General features: G+C 44.1%; 5 protein-coding genes across 6 annotated transcripts; 4 read left to right on the top strand and 1 right to left on the bottom strand.

Moving 5' to 3' along the window:
• Nucleotides 1-1,507: 1,507 nt before the first annotated feature.
• On the top strand, nucleotides 1,508-5,315 carry LOC103986927 (uncharacterized). Of its 2 annotated transcripts, XM_065186263.1 has the most exons (11): nucleotides 1,508-1,848; nucleotides 2,293-2,394; nucleotides 2,482-2,598; nucleotides 2,688-3,056; nucleotides 3,156-3,478; nucleotides 3,561-3,660; nucleotides 3,795-3,854; nucleotides 3,980-4,063; nucleotides 4,142-4,258; nucleotides 4,396-4,471; nucleotides 4,576-4,700. In XM_065186263.1, the coding sequence occupies exons 1-11, from the start codon at nucleotides 1,813-1,815 to the stop codon at nucleotides 4,584-4,586; spliced, it is 1,395 nt and encodes a 464-aa protein (XP_065042335.1). In that variant the 5' UTR covers nucleotides 1,508-1,812; the 3' UTR covers nucleotides 4,587-4,700. The 2 variants fall into 2 exon arrangements, with proteins under 2 accessions (XP_065042335.1, XP_009403352.3); XM_009405077.3 differs by having other exon boundaries at nucleotides 4,396-5,315.
• A 13-nt stretch (nucleotides 5,316-5,328) lies between these two features.
• Nucleotides 5,329-7,801, bottom strand: LOC103986925 (protein CURVATURE THYLAKOID 1D, chloroplastic). Its single transcript, XM_009405074.3, has 5 exons — nucleotides 7,610-7,801; nucleotides 7,271-7,482; nucleotides 5,896-5,988; nucleotides 5,713-5,784; nucleotides 5,329-5,622 (listed from the first exon to the last, which is right to left on the bottom strand). The coding sequence occupies exons 1-5, from the start codon at nucleotides 7,743-7,745 to the stop codon at nucleotides 5,551-5,553; spliced, it is 585 nt and encodes a 194-aa protein (XP_009403349.2). The 5' UTR covers nucleotides 7,746-7,801; the 3' UTR covers nucleotides 5,329-5,550.
• An 856-nt stretch (nucleotides 7,802-8,657) lies between these two features.
• Nucleotides 8,658-14,804, top strand: LOC135675387 (protein DETOXIFICATION 27-like). Its single transcript, XM_065185541.1, has 8 exons — nucleotides 8,658-9,213; nucleotides 9,282-9,719; nucleotides 13,574-13,677; nucleotides 13,784-13,870; nucleotides 13,990-14,046; nucleotides 14,144-14,382; nucleotides 14,471-14,589; nucleotides 14,667-14,804. Exons 1-8 carry the CDS (start codon nucleotides 8,950-8,952, stop codon nucleotides 14,802-14,804), a joined length of 1,446 nt encoding a protein of 481 aa, XP_065041613.1. The 5' UTR covers nucleotides 8,658-8,949.
• A 2,444-nt stretch (nucleotides 14,805-17,248) lies between these two features.
• Nucleotides 17,249-20,388, top strand: LOC135675386 (ABC transporter G family member 1-like). Its single transcript, XM_065185540.1, has 8 exons — nucleotides 17,249-17,384; nucleotides 17,466-17,545; nucleotides 17,626-18,090; nucleotides 18,879-18,965; nucleotides 19,039-19,167; nucleotides 19,241-19,432; nucleotides 19,500-19,586; nucleotides 19,708-20,388. Exons 1-8 carry the CDS (start codon nucleotides 17,336-17,338, stop codon nucleotides 20,386-20,388), a joined length of 1,770 nt encoding a protein of 589 aa, XP_065041612.1. The 5' UTR covers nucleotides 17,249-17,335.
• A 446-nt stretch (nucleotides 20,389-20,834) lies between these two features.
• On the top strand, nucleotides 20,835-22,377 carry LOC103986924 (trihelix transcription factor ENAP2-like). Its single transcript, XM_009405073.3, has 2 exons — nucleotides 20,835-21,782; nucleotides 21,956-22,377. Exon 1 carries the CDS (start codon nucleotides 20,966-20,968, stop codon nucleotides 21,767-21,769), a length of 804 nt encoding a protein of 267 aa, XP_009403348.2. The 5' UTR covers nucleotides 20,835-20,965; the 3' UTR covers nucleotides 21,770-21,782; nucleotides 21,956-22,377.
• Nucleotides 22,378-22,596: the final 219 nt, after the last annotated feature.

The raw sequence follows: 22,596 nt of genomic DNA, 5'->3' as shown, positions 1-22,596 counted from the left end.
TCGCTTTGGTCCTATATTAATATGGCCAATGGACGAGATTGTTTTGTATGTCCTGTTTAATAATGACAACAGTTTTGAGCTCATAAAGTATAACACATTTATAATGATACATATGTGACTCAGTGGGAGATTGTTGGAATTTTAAGGGTCACACATGTATAATTAAATGTGTCAAGCCATTATTTTGATTAGCCAAAATTAAAGTGATCCAATTAAAGTAAAGTTATTTAGCTAAGTGACATAATTGTTATGAAAATTAATTGTGTGGATACCATCATGTTCCTAACTTAATGACGAGATAAGTTAGCAATATGAAACTCTTGAGGCATAATTGCAGATTCATCAATTACGAATACAATCATAATTGTAGATTCATCAGTTATGACTATAAATAAGGTTATGGTCCCCGGTTGCAGTATCAAATGAAGTTTCTCTTCACCCGTCAAGGAGAAATCTAAAGTTCAAAAGGTACTCTGCAATTGGAAGACCAAATCACCGATCAATTCAGAAAATACTCTAATGGATTCATAAGGTACGCTTTCGTGTTAATATGTTTATCAATTATTGTAGGATTTCATGCATATTATAGTGGATTAAATAAGTTTTATGGAAACATTCTTAATCCATTATTTTGGATCTATTCGGTTTTGATTCTATAAAACAATTGTTTGATCCATATTTGATATGTTAAAAGAACCCCAACAATGATGAGATTAGATGAAATCTGACTTTGCACTTGATTCCTTGATGTAGGAAAACCCAAAGTTCATCCAAGGCAGGCTTGCATGCATGCAATATCAACGGCAAGTTGTAGGTTGGTGCTTGTGCCCAACGTATTATAATATCCATGTCACTTGAATAGTAGTAGGAGTTGGAGCTCAGAGTTGGAAATGGACGTGGTGGAAAGGGAGGTTTCATGCATGGCGTGCCTGTTCAAACTCGTGGTCTCTGTCTTTCCCTTCGCCTCCATGCCTAGAAGATCACGGAAGAGAGAAAAAGAAGATGGAGACAAGAGATCAGATTATACACACCACAAGGGTTGCACTGTATGTTCTCTTCCACTTTCATGTCTCGCTGTGATCTGTCCCTTTGGATACATGACTAAAAGACCACAGAGCCAGCAAAAGCAACAGCAGAAGAAGAAGAAGAAGAAGCCAAGAGACCAGTGTTAACATCTGAAGTAAATGACATGGTTTTCTCTTCCTCTTTCACGCTTTTGCTTTGGTGAGGAATCTCATAGCATACGAAGCAAAAGCTGGTGGCTGCACGTTAACTAATAATGACCGCGTGGCAAAACCCACCCTAACCTGCGCGGTCCCACGCTCCCACGCTACAGTGCGCTGCCATCGTAACTATCATGCATCCATTCTTTCGGTCCGGTGCGTCGCGGTGGGCGTAAGAAAGCACATTAGAGAAACCCTTATCGCCATATAGCTTCAAGAACCGAAGCTTGCAGGCGAGAGGCGAAGCGCTTCTCACCTATCTTCTTTCTTCTTCTTCTTCTTCTCTTAATTTAATGGTGTCCTCTTTTTCTTCCGGTTCACATTCAATTTTCCCGCTCTGATGCTGGCGTGAGATGGCATCCCCGAGTTTGACTCTTCTTTGACCCCTCTTCGCTGGCTGGTTCTGTCGCTCTGGTATCTGCTGTGCTGGCTGTTTTGATAGTTCTGTCGTGTCTGGGAAGCGGTGTTGGCTTGTTGCGAGCCACGGCTTTGCAGCCTTTTCCACTGCCGCGGCTCCTTTTCAGTGACTTTGGAGGGTTTCGGTCGGTGTAAGCGGCGGAGGAGGAGAGAGGTGGAAGACGAGGGAGCGATGAATGCCAGAGTCCGGACAGCGTCGCACGATAAAGTAGTCTTCTTTGAAGTCAATCTGTGACGGGTTGCTGTTCTCTTTGAATTCTCTTACTGTTTGCATCGGAAAGTTGGCTCCTTTGCTTGAATCGAGAGTTCTCCGTTCCTTTTTTGAATCCAAAATGGGATCTTTTAAGGCCATTGATTCACACGGTACGGATGCGCCGTGGATTTCGATTCTGAGGCCGGCTGTGAGATTTTGCTATAAAGATTGGTTTTTCTCGAGAATTTTATTCGTCTTCGATTGTGTTTTGGTTTGGATCAGAGTTCGACATGGGCTCTGCGTTTTCTTCTGTTACTTCTTCTCCTTCGAGGAATGAAATCATCTCGGATGTGGAAAGAACAGTTGTTTCTTTGATTCACTCAAATCTTAGCCAGCAGGATCAATACTTCCGTTATCTGATTCCACGTGCTTGTTCTTATAAATCTTTTGTTGGTGAAGGAAATGGAGGAGGAGAAGAAGACCGAGCTGCAGGGGAACAGAAAGGAAGGATTCAGTAGATGCCAGTCTAGAAGACAAAAGAAGATCGCTTTACAACAAGATGTATCAGCTCTTCTTCATACACTTCTAATTCGACTAAATCTGTATCGATCAATTTGCGTTGCGCTAAGTTTCTTCTTCCAATCTTAGGTTGACAAGCTAATGAAGAAGCTTAGACAAGAAGAGAACATCCACAGAGCTTTGGAGAGGGCTTTCACCAGACCCTCGGGCGCACTTCCCCGACTTCCTCCGTATCTCCCTTCACATGTAGCTTCTCTTCTGCTTTCATATGTTAAGCCAATCAGTCGAGCTTCTTGAGAAGTTCCATTTATGTTGTTCTTTTCGTTCCCATTAAGACACTTGAGCTTCTGGCTGAAGTAGCAGTCTTGGAAGAAGAAGTGGCTCGTCTTGAAGAACAGGTAGTGAAGTTTCGGCAAGGCCTTTATCAGGAAGCTATCTGCATCTCATCCTCCAAGCAATCCAAGGAAGGTGAATCAAATTTGTGCTTGGATGGTCGCCTCTTCGAATGCTCCAAAACCAGCAAACCTTCAGGCATGGAACGATTTGGGCTGTCCTTCGACCACTCTGCCAACATAAAAAACACACCGGAAAAACAGAGATTTCCTTTAGCCTTTCATGAAGAAAAGCGAGGCAAAGAGAATCAATGGATCACTAACTTTAGTAGGAACAGCAAGAGATCTCCGGTAAAGCATGCTGATGCACAGGTAAATTGCTTTCTCCACTTCTAAAGCTCATGCATATAGTAACTGAAGTATTCGGTCAGCCTCGAGCATCTGTTAATTGCAATTTGGTCATCAATCTAGACAGAATGTGCAGTGACTGATAGAGAGAGAGACTATGCTTCGGATGAAGTGATTCCAAACAAATTATCCGAGGATATCGTGAAGTGCCTGATGAACATTTTCTTGCGGATGAGTTCAAAGAAGATAGAAGATGGCATGGAGACATCTCCTTCGACTTCAGCTTCTTGTGAAAGATCTGTAAAGGCGGATTTCCAAGATCCTTATGGTATCTGTGCGGAATTCGGGAAAAGGGACATCGGTCCATATAAGAACTTTCGATCGATTGAAGTGAGTTGGAACCATCAGAACCTTACGGCTTCAGCATCTCTCAAGCGCAGGCTAAAGTGAGCTGTGTCTTCTTAATTTGGTTGACTATGCTTTTACGTGGTATGAGGTTCTCATCACAGTCTATCTGCTCAACTCCAGAGTTTTACTCAGAAAGCTTGAATCGGTTGACCTATCAGAGCTCACACACCAGCAGAAGCTTGCTTTCTGGATCAACATCTATAACTCATGCATGATGAATGTATGATGTCAACTCAAATCCCTGTTTAGTCTACCACCTAATCTTCTATATCCGAATCAAACTATGAATTGCATGAAATCACTGGAATTACATTCTGTTATGATTGAATTCTGTGTTTTATTTCTTGATCTTAGGCATTTCTTGAGCAAGGCATACCGACAAATCCTGAGATGATTGCTGCATTGATGACAAAAGTATGATCTTCTCTGCCTCATCTCTAACTTTCTTTCAGAGATAAAGAATGCAGTATGTTTATGAGAAGCTATTTATGTTGAACATATTATGTATGCAATTTCACCATTGCTTTTTCTAATTTCAGGCAGTGATAAATGTGGGTGGCCACTTCCTCAGTGCAATTACCATAGAGCATATCATATTGAGGTTTCCATATTACTGGAAGAATGTAAGGATTTCTCTTATTCAAACTTTTGGAATCTTGTTTGTAAACCATTTGAAAATGACCCATTTAATTTGCCTAAAGGTCTCTCCTAAAGAACCAAAAAATGGTGCCATGCCAATAGGAGGCATCTTTGGATTGGAGTGGTGGGAACCTCTGGTTACCTTTGCTCTCTCATGTGGCAGTTGGTCATCCCCTGCTGTGAGTTTGATCTTCCATATCTGGTTTAATGAACAGTGATCTGAAACAAGAGGGGATGTCAATGTTAGGAATGAAACAGTTTCAGTCTCTTCTACTGTTCATGAGTTTACTGATACTTGTAATTGTCTTTTGTTAAGGTGAGAGTATACACAGCAGCACAAGTGGAGAATGAGTTGGAAACAGCCAAAAGGGATTATTTGCAAGCAGCTGTTGGTATATCCACACCAAACAAGTTGGCAATTCCTAAGCTGCTTGATTGGTACCTACTTGATTTTGCCAAGGATGTGTGGTCACTAATGGACTGGATCTGCTTGCAGCTACCAAGTGAGTTGAGGAGTGAAGCAGCTAAATGCCTTGAGATGGACAGGAGGATTGTTCCACTGGCAATTCAAGTTCTGAGATATGAATTCAGATTCAGGTACATTTTGGCCCCATAAACAACTCTCTCTCTCTCTCTCTCTCTCTCTTTCTCTCTCTCTGAAGTTTCAGGGTTTGACTGTACATACACATGTGCAAGGGGAAAAAAAAAGGATGAATAAGTCTTCAAATAATCTTTCTAGCTTCCTGATTCTTCTGCTGGTTTTCATCTGTGTTTCTTTATTCACCTGATACATGTATATGCCTTTGTTGAGATACAGCAAAAATGTCACTAGGAAGAGGAAGCATTTCATATCTTAAGAGACATAATTGCAGCCCTCAAATCATAAAAGTGAACTGCTTATGGACAGTCGAAAAGATATATTGAATATTTAATCATGATGTAAAGTAAAGTAAAGTCCCTCAATTTATATTTTTGCCAGTTAATTGATATAAAAGGTATGCCTTTTTTCACATGATGTAACTCAAATTATCTTATAGAACAAAATACAGAAGTAATATTATGTTCAAATGACCAAATAGCTCATACTCAAGAAGTGCATATTGCTAAGTTTTATATCTACATTAAGACTGCCAACTATCCAAAATTACCTATCAGAACAATGTTACATTGACATTAAACTTTTGGGTGCTTGCCTCACTTTCACCTATGTCAATCTTCTCTCTTTCGAAGATGGTAAAAACATCCAAAATTAGTGAAAGATTATAATCACTCATCGTAAATGAATAACATACCTTTGGCTCAATCTTGTACCAATCCTGATCACAGCCACATACATTTCTATGGTTGACATAGTTTACATCCAGACGCTTTGAATTGACAACACATGCAACAAAGGGAAGTCTGGAAATGTAAACCACTAAAATAACATGTAACAACAGGCTATTTATGAAAATATTGGTATCTGAATTTCTCAATCATCACTACGTCCTAATATCTTCTCCTTGAGATCATCAAGTTTTGAGAAAAAATCATCTCTAGTTTCCTGCACCTCGGTCACAAACAGGCTGATTATTATGCAGAGCATGAAGCTGGAGAAAAACGAAAAGGACTCCAACAGTTAACAAAAGTTCACCTTGAAGATCAGATATCGCGAGCTGAACCAGACTGTGTAGCCAAGGCCAACAACTTCCAGCACCTTGGGGAACTGTTTAAAGAAAAAGCATGTATTGACATCATTGATCTAATGATAGATTAACTAGTTTGTTCAACAATACTATTAGGCATGTGTTTCTGCAACATAAATGGAAAAGCATACCACAGGGATGGAATCAATGACAGAAATGATTGTTGATGAAATCCACAGTGCAACCAGTGCAACAGCTCCATAGAAGAGGATGGTAGAGTCCACCTGCATCATAAGCAATCACAAAATTTAGGAAAGCTATAAACAATCCCAAAAAGTACTAGAGAAAAAAAGAATTCCCAAAAAATAGAAGCATTAAGAGAGTTGGTACCGAATGGTAAATTCCAGGTTAGACATGTTGATTGCCCATAAGACCAGAAAACTATTCGGTGATAATAAAGCAAATCATCTCTTGTGCAGATTCTTAATTTCTGAAATAAGAATTCTTGACTTCAAAAATTCATATCCCAGATTTGTGTCTGTATAAATAAAATTATATGACAAAAAGCATGCACAACCATCTCCTTATCCAAATGACAGTTCATAATTTTGTTCATTAAATAATATGAATCTCATATTAACCAGCCATGGAAATGGCACATTCTCTCCATTTTGACCCGACCTAGGTAACAGATAGTCAGGGTCTATAGTATACCACAATGTACAAAGAATTTAAAACCGATGGATTGTACTGATACCATCTCAAAATATCATTTTAGTATAAATGCCTTTGCAAAAGCTATGATAATTGTTGGTAGTTAGTGGGTTTAAGAAAGACAGATCATTAGGCAAACATGGAAGGTTTCAGTAACCGAAAAGTTTTATTGCCATGTTACAAAGTAATAAGGTATTTCTAACATAGCTCTTATTCTAGCCAAGAACAGCACTATGTGCAAGCCAGAAATAAAATGTAAGTCGCATTTGATGATAACAAGAGAAGTACAGAACTCAATGTCAGTGAGCCATCATGATGTATTGTAGTAACTTTGTGATATGCCTCTTGAGATAATCGATTAAGCAAATTTGCAAGTGTGACTTTTACATTTGACAGCCTTATGTAGGGGAGAAAATGGTACTCGTTTCCTTTGCAGTTCAGTTCATTTATATCTTCAGTGTCCACAAAAAAGAAGATGATTCAAACAAGTTGGTGCTGATTGGAAAACATAGTACAAGTCTACAAAAGCAACACTGAGTAACATGTCCGTGATAAAAGAGGATCAATCAATGTCAGCAAAAGCAATGAGGACTTGAGCACTGTACCCTATAGAAGTACCAACTAATGATCCAATTTTTGCTTATCTGTAGCCATGGTCAGAACCCTTGACATAAGACTAGTAGATACTTTTTCTTTCTATCAGCTTCAAGCTAGAAGGTATGCGTACATAGAACTAATGTTTACCAGAGCCAAGCTAGCATATATACCTAAAATCAGCACCATCAAAGCATTATTCCTCAATAATAAGCATAAAGAAACAAACAATCATGGTCCAAGTTCGTGAGAGAGGACCTGATCATTAAGCTTAGATAAAAGATCATCCACAGTCTCAGCAATCGCTTCACCACCACCATCAGGGTTCTCTTCACCTGGGGAGGACGAGTTCGTGAAGGAGGACGGTCCTTCGAGTGGCTTCGCCACAGCATCATCGGCTACGACAGCCGCGGAGGTCTCCTCGCCCGAGACCATGGCCCGCAGCGGGCGAGCACCAGAACGGCCCAATCCTGGATCCAGAACCAAACAAACAAATCCCTAGGGTTTCGATTTGCGACCAAATGGATACGAAACGCCAAGACAACAACGAATTGAACCCCGAAAAAGAAGGAACAGGACAAGAATCGGATCAAGTACCGGGATTGGAGATGGGGGAGCGGGAGGCGAGGAGAGACTTTCTGGGGATGGTGAGGAAAAGAGGGGAGGAGGCGGTGAAGGGGCAGCGGTGGTGCGGGAGGCAAAGGAGGCCGTAGGGAGGCGCGAAGAGCTCCATTGCGGATGAGGTTACCGTGTGTTTCGGGCGGTGCCACAGGCGTCTATTTTGCGAATGTTTTGGCTCGGAAGGAAAGAGATACCAAAGAGCGATCTCAGTATTCTTGTCAACCTACGACAACGTAAAAGTTGAGGCAATTACCCGCCTTCTGATTGGCTGAAAACCTTCGACCCACAGAAAAGACATGCGGGTCCCATGTCTCACAGGACGGGCTAGAAGAAGAATCGGACGAACTGCAATGTAAAGTCGGGTGGTGTCGCGGGGAACGTTTAGGCATGGGGCACCTCCGACCCGCTTTCGTACAGAAGGGAAAGTAGTGGGTCCCATTGGCTCTTACGATCAAGAAGGCGGGTAGATGACCGACTGCTTGACGAGCTAGTAGGAGAAGATTACTTTCGCGTTGTCCGAAACGTTCGAGGACGCGGAAAGCGGTCAGTGGGTACGATTGTGTGTCACTTACTTTTGGCAAGGTGGTCACTCATCGTACGTGATGTACACGTCCTGACACATCATTATCCCCGTGGACAGGGACCCAGTGAGACATCCCGTTGTGGGACCCGAACACATCTTTGAAGTCAAGCCTGAGCACACCTTTGACCAACTGGCATGGCTGTTCGCATAATTGAAGTCAATTGAAGTCAAAGCTGAACAATAGTTCCCAGTAGTTAACCCGTGCGATCCTAAAGCACCTCATAGGAGGAAGGTTCTTTGGTTGGAGTGTGGTTGGCTCTTCCAGCGACCATTCTGTTTGATGGCAGGTGACGAGAAAGGTTCTTAAACAACCATTCTATCGGATCCCCAAATGACGAGAAAGATCGGTGATGTGGATCTCAACCCCAATGGCCATTCTGTACGATGCAAAAGTTGTCACTGCCATGGTATCAAACCAAGGCGTCTGTATATCTTTCCGTTCCTGCATGAAATGGAAACAAGAACAACAAGTTTGATTCTTTCTTCCACCCGCTGTTCTCGTGGTTGCCACACAGAAGGCTTTTAGAGGCGAAGAGATCATCCTCAGTTGTTTCTACCCTTTCTTTTATGTTGTATTTGCTCTGCCATCGCAATGCTGACATCAATTAATCCTACTGTCGCATTGGAGGGAGCAGTTGACCTCGTTGCAGCTGCTGCTCATATCTTATCTATAAAAGTAGACATGGTTCTCTTAAGCATTCCATGATCACCCCAGGACGTACGTGCGTCGACCATGGAAGGAGAGACGGAGATTGGGGAAACCAGTGTGGCGTTGCTGACGAATGGGGAGGTGAAGGACGGGCCGGGATTAGCGAGGAGGGCGTGGGCGGAGTTGAAGAAGCTGTGGGCGATCGTCGGCCCGTCCATGATCGGTAGACTTGCCTTGCAGACCATGTCCGTCATCACGCAAGCCTACGCTGGGCATATCGGTGACCTCGAGCTTGCTTCCTTCGCCATTGCCTTCACTGTCGTCGCATTTTTGGCCTTCGGCTTACTGGTACTATATTCCCCGTGCTAAGAATCATTCGTATCAGATTCAAGCTCTTGCTCCTGCATTGCATGCAGCTTGGCATGGCCAGTGCGTTGGACACTTTATGCGGGCAAGCCTTCGGAGCCAAGCGGTACCACATGCTGGGGGTGTACATGCAGCGATCGATGGTGGTGCTCTTCCTTTGCGCCCTCCTGCTCCTGCCCTTGTACATCTTCGCCACCCCGTTACTGGAGTTACTGGGGCAGTCCAAGGAAATCGCACGGGAAGCCGGATATCTCTCCTTGTGGCTGCTTCCTCTCCACTTCTCCTTTGCAATTCTGTTCCCGCTGCAGAGGTTCCTCCAGTGCCAGCTCAAGAACTCCGTCAACGCCACCTTCACCGTCCTCGCTCTCCTCGTCCACATCTTCATCAGTTGGCTATTCCTGGGGAAGCTTCAGCTCGGGTTGACGGCGGCGGCGCTGACGCTCGACTTCTCTTGGTGGATGGCGGTGGCGGGTCAGTTTCTGTACGTCGTCTGTGGGGGATGATGGGGATATAAACAGGAATAACCTTTGTATAGGAACAAATACTAGAAGACCAAAATACGCAGCGGAATAAAATGGAAACACAATCAAACAGAACACCAAGATATACGTGGAAAACCCCTTCAATGTGAAGGGTAAAAACCACGGGGCAAACTAGAGATAATCCACTATGAGAATAATGAATATACAAATCTCAATCTCTTGCCCAAAACCCAAGCAACAACCACAAGAGAATAACTGGGATACAAGGATCACGTTACTGTCCACAATATCTAAAACCTCCCAAGTAATCACAGCAAGAGCCTACTGTAGATTTGATCTAACCTGAGATGAGAACACTGCTAGATGATTGTGAACAGTCTCTCTACGTTGTCCTTGTCTTCTTCCCTTTCTTTCTCTTCCTCTTCTGCCTTGTTCTCCTTCTTCTCTTTGGAATCTCGTCGCTCCAAAGATCTGCCTCGTTGTTGCCTTTTTATAGCTTTAATCTGCCTCTAAAACGCAGCCACCACACCCCCCTAATCTTAATTAGGGTTAGGTTAAGAGGGGGTGTGGGCCGTGGGCTGATAAAGCCCACATGGGCTGAATATGGGCCATCAGCCCAACAACCTCCCCCTTCAGCCCATAAGGGAGGCTGTCCCATGACTCCTCAATGTGAAGCCATGCCGACCAACTGTCGGCATATCTCCTGTCTTTCTTTTGGTAAAGTCTTCGTCAACATGTCTGCTCCGTTGTCATCTGTATGAATTTTCTGAAGCTGCAACTGCTTCTCTTTCTGCTCACTCTCAACTGCTTCATGGTAATTCTCTAGTTCACCTGCATCAGTAAGCATTACATACTCATCTGTAGAGTATCTTCTGGAAGGTTGACGTTGTCTAGAAGATCTTCTCGATTGAGGTTCTGCGGGAACTTGCTCTCCTACTTCTTCTTGCTCAACATGTCCTGCAGGTAAATCAATATCAGGCTCTACACTATTTTCCTGCACATCTCCCCCATCACCCTGATATACTGGAGGAATAACTGGGTCACAATCTGCTAATCCTTCTACAGAAGTCTTGGCTGGTGCCTTCTTCTTCAAATCCTCAAAGGTTTGATCCTCAAAGAAGACCACATCTCTACTCCTGAACACCTTCTGCTTTTCTGGATCCCAAAGCCTGTAACCAAACTGATCATGTGAGTAACCAAGAAAAATACATTCTTTAGACTTACCATCTAGCTTGGACCTCTCATTATCTGGAACATGTGCAAATGCACGACAACCAAACACTCTCAAATGCCTGTAGGAAACATCTTTCCCTGACCATACATGCTCTGCAACATCACCATCTAGGGCTGTACATGGTGATAAGTTGATCACATCAACTGCAGTCCTCAAAGCCTCATCCCAAAACCTTTTGGGTAGCTTGGCCTGTGAAAGCATACATCTGATCTTTTCCATGATGGTGCGGTTCATCCTCTCTGCAATTGCATTATGCTGAGGTGTACCAGGAACTGTCATCTCATGTTGGATCCCATGCGACCTGCAATAGTCATTAAACAATCCCATATACTCACCACCATTATCTGATCTTATGCATTTCAATTTCCTTTCTGTCTCCCTTTCAACCCTGGCATGAAACTCTTTGAAGACATTAATAACCTGATCTTTGGTCTTCAAAGCATAAGCCCAAACTTTCCTGGAAAAATCATCTATAAAAGTGACAAAATAAAGTGCACCACTTATACCAAGAACATCAACAGATCCACCAGGAGTTTTTGTCCTCAAAGGACCACATACATCTGTATAAACACGGTCTAAGGCATGCATTTTTCTAGACAAAGCAGCACTAGCAAATGAAACTCTATGTTGTTTACCAGCCAAACAATCAATACAAGGGTTCAGATGTATACCTCTGAGATCTGGTAATACCTCTCTCTTGGAAAGAGCTTGCAGCCCCTTCTCGCTCATGTGTCCCAATCGCCTATGCCACAACTCCATACTGAAGTCTTTCTCTGTAGCATTTAACTGCTCACCATAAGCTTTAGCCTGCAACCTGTACAAAGTATGACATTTCTTTCCATTAGCTATAACAAGAGAACCCTTACTGAGCTTCCATTGCCCTCTGTGAAATCTGCTTTCATACTCCTCATCATCTAGTCTTCCAACTGAAATTAAATTTAGCCTCAAGTCAACCACATGCCTCACATCCTTAAGTACCAACTTACAGCCAAGGTTGGTCTTTAAATTGATATCACCCATGCCAATGATGTCTGCTGTGCCATAGTTGCCCATCTTGACAACACCAAAGTTTCCAGACCTGTATGTAGCAAAAAACTCCCTCCGTAGTGTAGCATGATAAGAAGCACCTGTGTCAATCACCCACTCAAGATCCTGACACACACAAGAAAAAATATCATCAGAATGAGACAAAATCAAATAATCACCACCCTGCACTGTAGCTGTAGTATTATCCTTTGACTCTGTAGACTCCACTTCTTTTCCCTTTTTCTTGTTCTTCTTAGGTTGCTTACATTGGTTCTTGTAATGTCCTTTCTCACCACAGTTATAGCAAACAATATCTTTTCTTGATCTTGACTTGCTCCTACCCATACGTGAACTGCTTCTAGACTTTGACCTTCCTCTGTTCTCTGAGATAAGTGCCTGTGAATCATTCTGAGATGTTGCCGAACTCTTTCTTCTCAACTCCTCATTCAACAAACTGCTTGTTACTTGACTCATAGTGACAATACCATCTGGCGCAGAATTACTAAGGGAAACCACCAGTGTCTCCCAACTTTCTGGTAATGAACTGAGAAGTAACAATGCCTGCAACTCATCATCAAGAGACATTCTCATAGAGGATAACTGGTTAGTAATACTCTGCATTTCATTCAAATGCTCAGCAATAGAAGTACCCTCTCTATATTTTAGGTTCACAAGTTTTCTGATCAAAAAAGCTTTGTTGCCAGCTGTTTTTCTTTCATAGAGACTTTCCAATTTTTTCCAAAGAGAATATGCAGAAATTTCAGTAGAAACATGGTGAAATACACTATCATCAAGCCACTGTCTAATAAATCCAATTGTTTTTCGATCTAACCTCTTCCACTCATCATCTATCAAAGTTGTAGGTTTTGCACTATCCCCTTGCAAAGGTCCATACAAATCTTTGCAATACAAGAGATTTTCCATTCTTGGTTTCCATATCATCCAATTATTTCCATTCAAACTAATCATGCGAGAAATATTACTGGCCTCCATGTTCAAATACAAAAATTAAATCACCAAAACCCCGCTCTGATACCAGTTGATGGGGATATAAACAGGAATAACCTTTGTATAGGAACAAATACTAGAAGACCAAAATACGCAGCGGAATAAAATGGAAACACAATCAAACAGAACACCAAGATATACGTGGAAAACCCCTTCAATGTGAAGGGTAAAAACCACGGGGCAAACTAGAGATAATCCACTATGAGAATAATGAATATACAAATCTCAATCTCTTGCCCAAAACCCAAGCAACAACCACAAGAGAATAACTGGGATACAAGGATCACGTTACTGTCCACAATATCTAAAACCTCCCAAGTAATCACAGCAAGAGCCTACTGTAGATTTGATCTAACCTGAGATGAGAACACTGCTAGATGATTGTGAACAGTCTCTCTGCGTTGTCCTTGTCTTCTTCTTCTCTTTGGAATCTCGTCGCTCCAAAGATCTGCCTCGTTGTTGCCTTTTTATAGCTTTAATCTGCCTCTAAAACGCAGCCACCACACCCCCCTAATCTTAATTAGGGTTAGGTTAAGAGGGGGTGTGGGCCGTGGGCTGATAAAGCCCACATGGGCTGAATATGGGCCATCAGCCCAACGGGGGATGTCCTCGAACTTGGAAGGGATTCTCCTTCGAAGCAATGGCCGGGCTGTGGGAGTACCTCAAACTGTCAGCCTCATCTGGTGTCATGCTATGGTATATAACGAATCTTCGCTTGTTGATTGCTTGAATTCTACTGTTCTTTTAGATCTTTATACTCAACTAGAAAACATAAGTACTGAGATGGATGTTTATTGAGCAGCTTGGAGATTTGGTATTACAGGGTACTTGTTCTACTGGCAGGCAACCTAAAGAACGCTGAAATAGCAGTGGATGCTCTGTCAGTGTGGTGAGAAGCATATGAAATTTGTGTGTTATTTATGACTCTTTAAGCCCGCCAATGCACAGTAACAAAATTGGCAAGATGACTGAAATCTGACTTTGGAACTTCCGTTTTTGGCTGAACAGCATGAACATAAATTCCTGGGAGATGATGATTCCATTAGCTTTCTTTGCTGGCACAGGGTATGTTGTCATACTAGAGTCTCTCTCCTGCACCTTGCATAATTCCCTCTCACCTGATTTCGTACTCGCTAATGGTTGGTTTCCGGCGAGAATGAAGAGTTCGGGTAGCTAATGAGCTTGGAGCAGGCAATGGAAAGGGAGCAAAGTTTGCCACCATCGTCTCTGTCACGACATCTGCAGCCATAGGCCTCATCTTCTGGTCCCTAATCATTGGTTTCCACGACAAGATAGCTCTCATCTTCTCGTCGAGTTCGGTTGTGCTTGAAGCCGTTGACAGGCTCAGTATCCTATTGGCATTCACCGTTCTTCTCAACAGTGTTCAACCAGTTATCTCCGGTGAGCTCTGATGATATCTACACTACAGTCTCTTGATTTCCATCAGCAGGGCTGTTGGCATACTGATCGCAGGATATTCTTTCTGAAGGTGTTGCTGTTGGGTCAGGGTGGCAAGCAATGGCGGCGTACGTAAACATAGGTTCATACTACTTCATTGGAATCCCCATTGGGATCTTTCTAGGATGGATTCTTAAACTTGGCGTACTGGTACATTCGACTGTTCTGTTCTCAATTAACGAAGACAGTAAGATGACGAACAACAATAAAACTCTGTGTTAATGTAGGGGATATGGGCTGGAATGATTGGTGGAACAGGCATTCAGACATTGATATTGACCATTCTGACCATTCGGTGTGACTGGGATAGAGAGGTAACACAGTCAACCATATTCCTACCAAAAATTTTACTCTGTTTCTTATAAATCATGTACTTTTCAGGCAATCATAGCAAGGGAGCGTGTGAAGAAATGGTCAGTTCCAGACGAAGAAGAAGAAGCTAAATTCTTGAACCAGACAGGTTGCTTTGGGCAGAAAGATGAACTCAATCATGATGGCCAGTGATTTATGGAGCAAGTTACATTTACTTGGGAATATGCAGCAAATGAAGGGAAGGAATAAGCTGTATGCACTTCAAAACAATTAGCTCTTGCATACTAAGCTCTGGCAATGTGCTAAAACATTGAAAGGAACAGCTCCGGAAATATAGCTCTTTCCTTGGCTCGAATCTTGTATTCTTGCAGATAATATAACAGGAGAGTTTCTATGCCTTGAAGTGGATATAATGATTAAGGCAAGTGAGCAATTGCATGCAGCTTTGCCATGTTGCCAAGTTCTCCTCGTTCGAAGAGACTTGATGCACTGTAGAAAGAAGCAATTCACACAACATTGAAAAGGAACCATTGACACTGTGGAAGAGATAAAAGGGTGATGTGAATGGAGACGAGAGAGGGCACGTAACACGAACGTGGCTCGGGTTGAGAGCGGTCAGGTGAGAGGGAGACAGCACACGTGCGAACGTGGCTATCGTGGGAGCAAACTCCCAATGTGGGGCGCCGAGGCACGTACACGGCTTTTGAGGCGAGAAGCGCTCGTGTGGGGCGCCCGCCTCTATATCTCTGGCCTCCTTCGCACCCCCATGCAATGCAATAGGGAGCAGAGGAGAGATCGGGGAGGGATGGGGAGGCCGGAGACGAGACGAAGCTGGTGCAAGCGGCACCCGAAGCACCCACAGTCGACCGGAGTTTGCCCCTTCTGCCTCCGGGAGAGGCTCTCTCGCCTCTCCCAATGCTCCTCCTCCTCTTCCTCTTTTGTAGCCTACATATCTTCTCCCTGGGCCCATTCATCGTCTTCCTCGTCCGGCTCCGACAACCCATCTTCTTCTGCCTCCTCACCGCCGCGCCACCGTGACGTGAAGAGGGCGAGGGTCTCCTTTCTTCTCAAGCGCGACACAGCGGCGAGCAGTGCACTGATGAAGAGCCGGTCCCTGGTGGTCGTCGTCGGAAGTCGTGAGGATGAGGAGAAAGAAAAGGAGACAGATGTAGGTAAAGGAAAACAGAAGGAGAAGGTGGAGAAGAAAGACAAGTTTTGGTCATGGCTGCTCAGTGGTTCAAAGAGGAGACAGAAGGAGGGTAATGGAGACTCGCTGCGCCAACAGATCTTCAAAGAGAAGCCTTCAGCGAAGTGGATCTTATTCTCCTAAAACACAAGTCGTTCTCTACATGTTTGGCTACTACTAGCATTAAGTTCTTTTAATGTCTTCTTCTTGTTGACGTATGCGTTAAATGTTTGCTTGTTATTGTACAGATCAAAGATCGAGTTTCTTTGTCGTTAATTGTTGTTTAGCAGAAGGTAAGCCAATTTTGTTAGATCCGTAGAACACCAAATTGACAAGGGCATCAACAGAAGAACTGGTGTGCACTCATGGCGTGCAAGCACATCGAAGGCCAATCTTTAGGAACAGAGAAATGAACATGAGTTATACTTTCCAACCTTTATATCTTATCAAAATCATCGATGATATTATGTGGGTATATATCCAACCAATTAAACGAGTGATATGAATCCGGATACGCTCCATGGTGTAAATTATGAGGCAATTCGGCATCTCGGCATTGTCGACAACGTGGGTCCCATGCGGGTGCGCTCGCATTGGCCACTAAGTTCTTTTAGAAGCATTATTCTTCCCGCTCTTCTTTTACTCTCACTACCTGCGATCACCGGGCCACACTACCTGCTTCGTGATCGGCGCTCATGCGGGTCCCACATGTGGGACGATGTTTCCTCTGATAACAGGGCAGGTAGGAATGACGGGTACACGAGAAGGAGCTCGAAAAAGCGTTCCCTCCTCGTCGCCTCTGTGCCCTGCGCTGTCGACCTACAGTGATACTGCTCCGCATTGGATGGCAATGTTAACTGTCGAAAAGGAAATCTGATATTGATTCGGATCGGAATTCATTTCAGCACGTTCCAATCGGAATTAATGGTCACATGGGAGTTAATGGAGGAAAATTGCGCCACGCTCCAACTTGTGAAGTACCAGAACGAGGCCAAATCAATGTGATCGATAAAAACCTTCCAATGTGATGGCAATGGCACGCCGTCAGATAGAGGAGCAGCAGGAAAACAGACCACCCGCAAGTAGATGGAACAGACCATGCCTTCCCCGTCGAGTGTGCCCCGATGGACTCCCAGTCCGAGCTCAACCCGCCCGCTGCGCTCGCCAGCCAGGCTTGCCGACGTCGACGACGCCGCCTTCTTCCCCTTCGGTGCTTCTTCTTTCACTCCCCCGCACCTCCACTCGATGGGGGAGGTCGAAAATGGAAGGAGCGTGGATCAAGGTGTCTTCCTCACCTGGGAGGATCTGTGGGTCTCTGCGCCGGGCCGCAAGGGAGGGCACGTCTCCATTCTTTGTGGGATCACCGGGTTCGCACGGCCAGGTGAGGTCTTGGCTATAATGGGACCCTCCGGTTGTGGCAAGTCCACACTCCTCGACGCATTAGCAGGTGACACACATACATCCATATGATCCTTCTGTTTCTTTCATCTCCGTTTACATCAATCCTTGTTGCTCAATCAATTTGCAGGAAGACTAGCATCTAATGTAAGTCAGAAAGGAGGCATCTTGATCAATGGCCAGAAGCAGAAACTCGCCTTTGGAACCTCAGTACGAAGCTCTCATCCGACTCCTTGTCCTTCCCTGTTAAATGTTTGTGTAAGGATCATTGGTGTGTTCTTCTCCCTTAGGCTTACGTCACTCAAGATGATGTACTCATGACGACACTGACGGTTCGAGAAGCGGTGTACTACTCGGCGCAGCTGCAGCTGCCGGATTCCATGTCGAGGGCGGAGAAGAGGGCGAGGGCGGAGGAAACGATCCGGGAGATGGGGCTGGAATCAGCCATGGACACGAGAATAGGAGGGTGGGCTTCCAAGGGCATCAGCGGCGGCCAGAAGAGGAGAGTGAGCATCTGCGTCGAGCTCCTCACGAGGCCGCGGCTCCTCTTCCTCGACGAGCCCACAAGCGGGCTCGACAGCGCCGCCTCGTACCACGTCATGAACCGCATCGCCCGGCTGGCGAGGCGAGAGGCGATGACGGTCGTGGCGGCCATTCATCAGCCGAGCAGCGAGGTGTTCGAGCTCTTCCACGGTCTTGGCCTCCTGGCTTATGGTAGGACAGTCTACTTCGGCCCTCCTCAAATGGCTGATGAGGTAGCTTTCGGGACCAACTCGCCTTAACGAGAATTCGAACGCAATAATAATTAGTTGGATTCAGATTCATCACCATTAAATTTCTTTGATTGAATATGTGATTAAAAATAAATATCTAAATTAGATTTAATACAGATTCAAGTAATTATTTGTAAATTCGCCAAGGATAATTTTTTTTATTGAAAAGCAACAATAAATTCAACTCAAGAGTTGAAGTTTCATTGGATTCTCGTGAAATTACTCTTATGTTTAATCTCTTCTCATGTGTAATGTTATAAGGTTTAATTGTGACTCATTACATACTATCTTTTATCTTTGTAATTAGTTATTTTTAATATTTTAATTTTATATTTTTAAAAATTATATTAATTTTTTATAAAATATTTAATCTCATTTTTTCTTACGATTTTTATAAAATATAAAATATTAAATATTTGTATAGGGATCTCAATATAATTTTTAAAAATATAGGGACCTGCATAACTAATTATAAGGGATAATATATAATTAGTTTGTTGAATCATCTATTTATAATGATAGATTAATTTCACTTGACAATAAATAATATTTGGATTTATTTTTTTATTTACTATTTTTTAAATGAACTTTTGCTTTGGTTTCACGTTAGAAATTATGAGTCTCATCCAAATTGATCAAAATTAATATACATTAGATTCTCAATAAAGCTGTGAGTAATATTATTTATAATTATGTTTGAATCGAATATTCGGCTGATTCTTGAGTCCTAAAACGTTGTTGCCAATCAGTGCTATATATCTTTTATGCAGTTTTTTGCTTCGAATGGTTTCCCATGTCCTTCCCCAAGCAATCCTTCGGATCACTACCTGAGGACGATCAACAAAGACTTTGACATGGTCAGTCTCATCTTCCCCAAAGCTTTCGTACATAACTATTCATAGATGCCAAAGCTAACGCCTCCATCACCAGGATAATGAGGACAGTCTTGCGCACAAGTCGAGAAGCGCTTCCCAAGCAATTGAGCTCCTCGTCAGGTCTTACAGCTCTTCAGATATCTCACACGAAGTCACACAACAAATAGCACTGATGCGGAATACGGTAACCATAATGTTGTTGAACGACCAACTATGTTTGCTTGAGGTACATCAAAGGCTTATAGTTCTGTGTGAAGGGAGGATCTTTGGTGAAGAAGAGGAGCCAAGCAAGCTTCTTCACTCAGACGCGCGTCCTCACACGACGATCCTTCGTCAACATGTACAGAGACTTCGGCTATTATCGGTTGCGATTCGCTATCTACGTCGCACTTTGCTTGTGTGTGGGCTCCATCTACTACGATGTTGGCCATAGTTTTGGCTCAATTCAGGCATGTAAATCGTATTGTTTCATCCTCTGACCTCTTTAATGCTTGCTTACGTGCTGTTTTGGTTCAGGCGAGGGGTTCCATGCTCATGTTCACAGCGGCTTTCTTGACCTTCATGGCGATTGGAGGTTTCCCATCTTTTGTGGAGGATATGAAGGTTTGTGGAATTTGTCATATACCGATCATGAACTGATTCTTTTCCTTCATCTTTTCCTGTGGTAGAATGATCAGTTGCGAGTACAGACCGATGCTTATTTACCATCCCGAAACCTACCCAGATCTTTGGAAGAGAGAGACTAAATGGGCATTATGGTGCGACGGCGTTCACGATCGCCAACACGCTTTCTGTAACTCCATATCTGGCTCTCATCTCCGTCGTACCAGGAGCAATGGCGTACTACCTAGTCGGCCTGCAGCGGCCCGCCGACCACTTCGTCTACTTCGCGCTGGTGCTGTTCGTGTGCATGATGGTCGTCGAGGGCCTGATGATGATCGTCGCCAGCCTCGTCCCGGACTTCCTCATGGGCATCATAACCGGAGCTGGAATCCAAGGAATCATGATGCTCAACGGCGGCTTCTTCCGGCTGCCACAAGACCTGCCCAAGCCAGTGTGGCGATACCCCATGTCCTACATGGCGTTCCACAAGTACGCCAACCAGGGATTCTACAAGAACGAGTTCTTGGGGTTGACTTTTCCTGGAAACGTAGCAGGAGGTTCTCCCATCATCACGGGTGAGGAGATACTGAGAGGTGTTTGGCAGGTGGAGATGGGATACTCCAAGTGGGTTGACCTTGCCATCTTGCTTGCCATGGTGATGCTCTATAGGCTAATGTTCTTGGGTGCTGTTAAGATTGCTGAGAAGGCGAAGCCCAAGATTAATGCTCCATATGTGAGGGCTCCTATGCTATCCATCGATGTCAAAGAGCCATCCTCCTTGGAAATTGAGGCTTCACCTTAAGAAGCTCGGTGGAATAAATTAGCATGTGAGACACCTTAAATCTTTCGCAGGGAAACTGCAAATAAAAAATATGTAATTTATCATGTCTTTTTCCTAACTGCAAATTCCATACAAATATGGATGTTTTACTTTTAGTAAAAGGAGTAAGAAAACATAGATTCATTATTAATTTGTTTTTTTTTTATAGATGATCGAATTTTAAGCAATATTAATTTCATATGCTATTTTAAACTTCAAATACTCTGATTAAACATTATCAGATATATAAAATAATTAATAAAAATAATTAAAGCAATATCATCTGATGATGAGGAATACACCGTCAACGTGACGTCGACCGGATCCGCGGTTCAACGCCCCCATCCAGTTCGAGAGGTCCGGTCCGAAATAAAAATGAACCGGATCGGATCGGCCTCCGACTCAACTCCACCGGCCCACCCCCAACCATTATCCCCCATCACCGCCACCACCACTCAACCACCACCTCACCCGCCCACTTCCCCATACCCACCCCAATACCGACGGCCTACCACCAAACACAAACCCTAATCCTAAACAAAGTCCTGCATCAGAAGCCATGGCGGCCGCCGGGCCGCCGGCGGCGCCGCCGAGGAGGCCCGTCCCCGGCCAGCCGTGGTCCCACATCGAGACGACCCACCTGATCGACGCCTACGCGGAGCGGTGGTATGCCCTGAAGCGCGGCCAGCTCAAGGCCCAGCAGTGGGAGGAGGTCGCCGCCGCCGTCGCCGCCCGTTGCGGCATCGACGAGCCGTCCAAGACCGGCACCCAATGCCGCCACAAGATCGAGAAGCTCCGCAAGCGTTACCGCGCCGAGCGCCTGCGCCCCGGCTCCTCCGTCTGGCCCTTCTTCAGCCGGATGGACCGCATGGAGTGCGGACCCCTTCCCATCTCCGCCCGACAGCCGGTCCCGCCGCGTCCCGCCTCTGCCCCGTCCACCGACGAGGACGAGGTGGAGGATGAGGAGGAGGACGAGAGGGTGGGGAGCAACACCCGGAGCATCAATGGGATCCTTCGGGAGCCCAACTGGGGGCCATCTAGGGTTCCCAGAAATCACGTCCCCGCGACAAGGAGAGCTTTGGAGATGGAGGAAGGGGAATCCGAGGAGGAAGAATCGGAGGGCGAGGACGCAGGCGGGAACGAGGTCACGTCGCAGGTGGCGGCAGTATTGAGGGGGTTCGGCGACGGCTTGGCGCGGATGGAGAAGAGGAGGATGCAGTTGATGAGGGAGGTGGAGAGGGATTGGATGCAGATGGAGACGAAGAGGGCCGAGATGCTGAGGGAGTCGCAGCGGTGCCTCTTGGACATGATCGCCGACGCTCTTCCTTCATCCAAGAAGGCCAAGAAATCTCACGATCTATAAGCTACTGCAAAAGGTCATGCATCATGTCCTTCCTTCCTTTCTTCCTCTTTTGGTCACTCAATTAACAATAATTACATCTTGGATGGTTTCAAGTTAGTGGGCCTTCCCCCTTCAATTAATTATTCATTTATGCCCATTTTAATCGCCTTTTATTTGATTTTTTTTTCCTTCTACTCCCATTTGTAGGTGGGAACCTCAGGAATTGAGTAACAGTATGCTTTTGTTGTTGCACCTGCGGGATTTGATCTGCTTACTGAGGGCATTTGTAGCATCTTTCTTCCTTCCTAATGCCACCCTTAAACTGATCCTGAAGGGCATGACACTGGATTAGTGAGGAAAAACATATTGCTTGGAAAAAGTTTCAGTAGGTTCAAATATTGCTACAGAAGTTGTTTCTAGTTTTTGCATCTTAGAAGTATACGACAAGAAATACATTGCACAAAAGAAAAAAATTACTATACTAGATGAAAATTTACATTTTCCAAGTGCTGTGTCCATGCCGGGTTGGGTCTTATATAAGATTTTCCATGTTGGTATATCTATATCATGTCATATCTATATCCATGTTTCATAGTGTATCATTGTCCAAAATAAAGCTCTATTTTTTCTTTCTTGTGATTCACAATTTTAACCCGGTGCCCAAAAAGGCTGAGAAAGGTACATTTGAACTAGACCTTCGCATCTAATTTTGCAGTTTCAATTTTTTTTATGTTCTAGAATATTTTCTTTCTTCATTTGCTTTCTGCTTCTAATTGAGGTCTGAAATTTGGCCCCTTCTATTTTATTTTATATTTTGTTTAAGCTTACATAGCCAATTCTCACCTTGC

This window comes from Musa acuminata, chromosome BXJ1-6 (assembly GCF_036884655.1).
Source record: "Musa acuminata AAA Group cultivar baxijiao chromosome BXJ1-6, Cavendish_Baxijiao_AAA, whole genome shotgun sequence".
Lineage (NCBI taxonomy): Eukaryota > Viridiplantae > Streptophyta > Magnoliopsida > Zingiberales > Musaceae > Musa > Musa acuminata.
The sequence above is the reverse complement of the archived record's forward strand: the minus strand, read 5'-3'. Positions and strand labels throughout refer to the sequence as shown.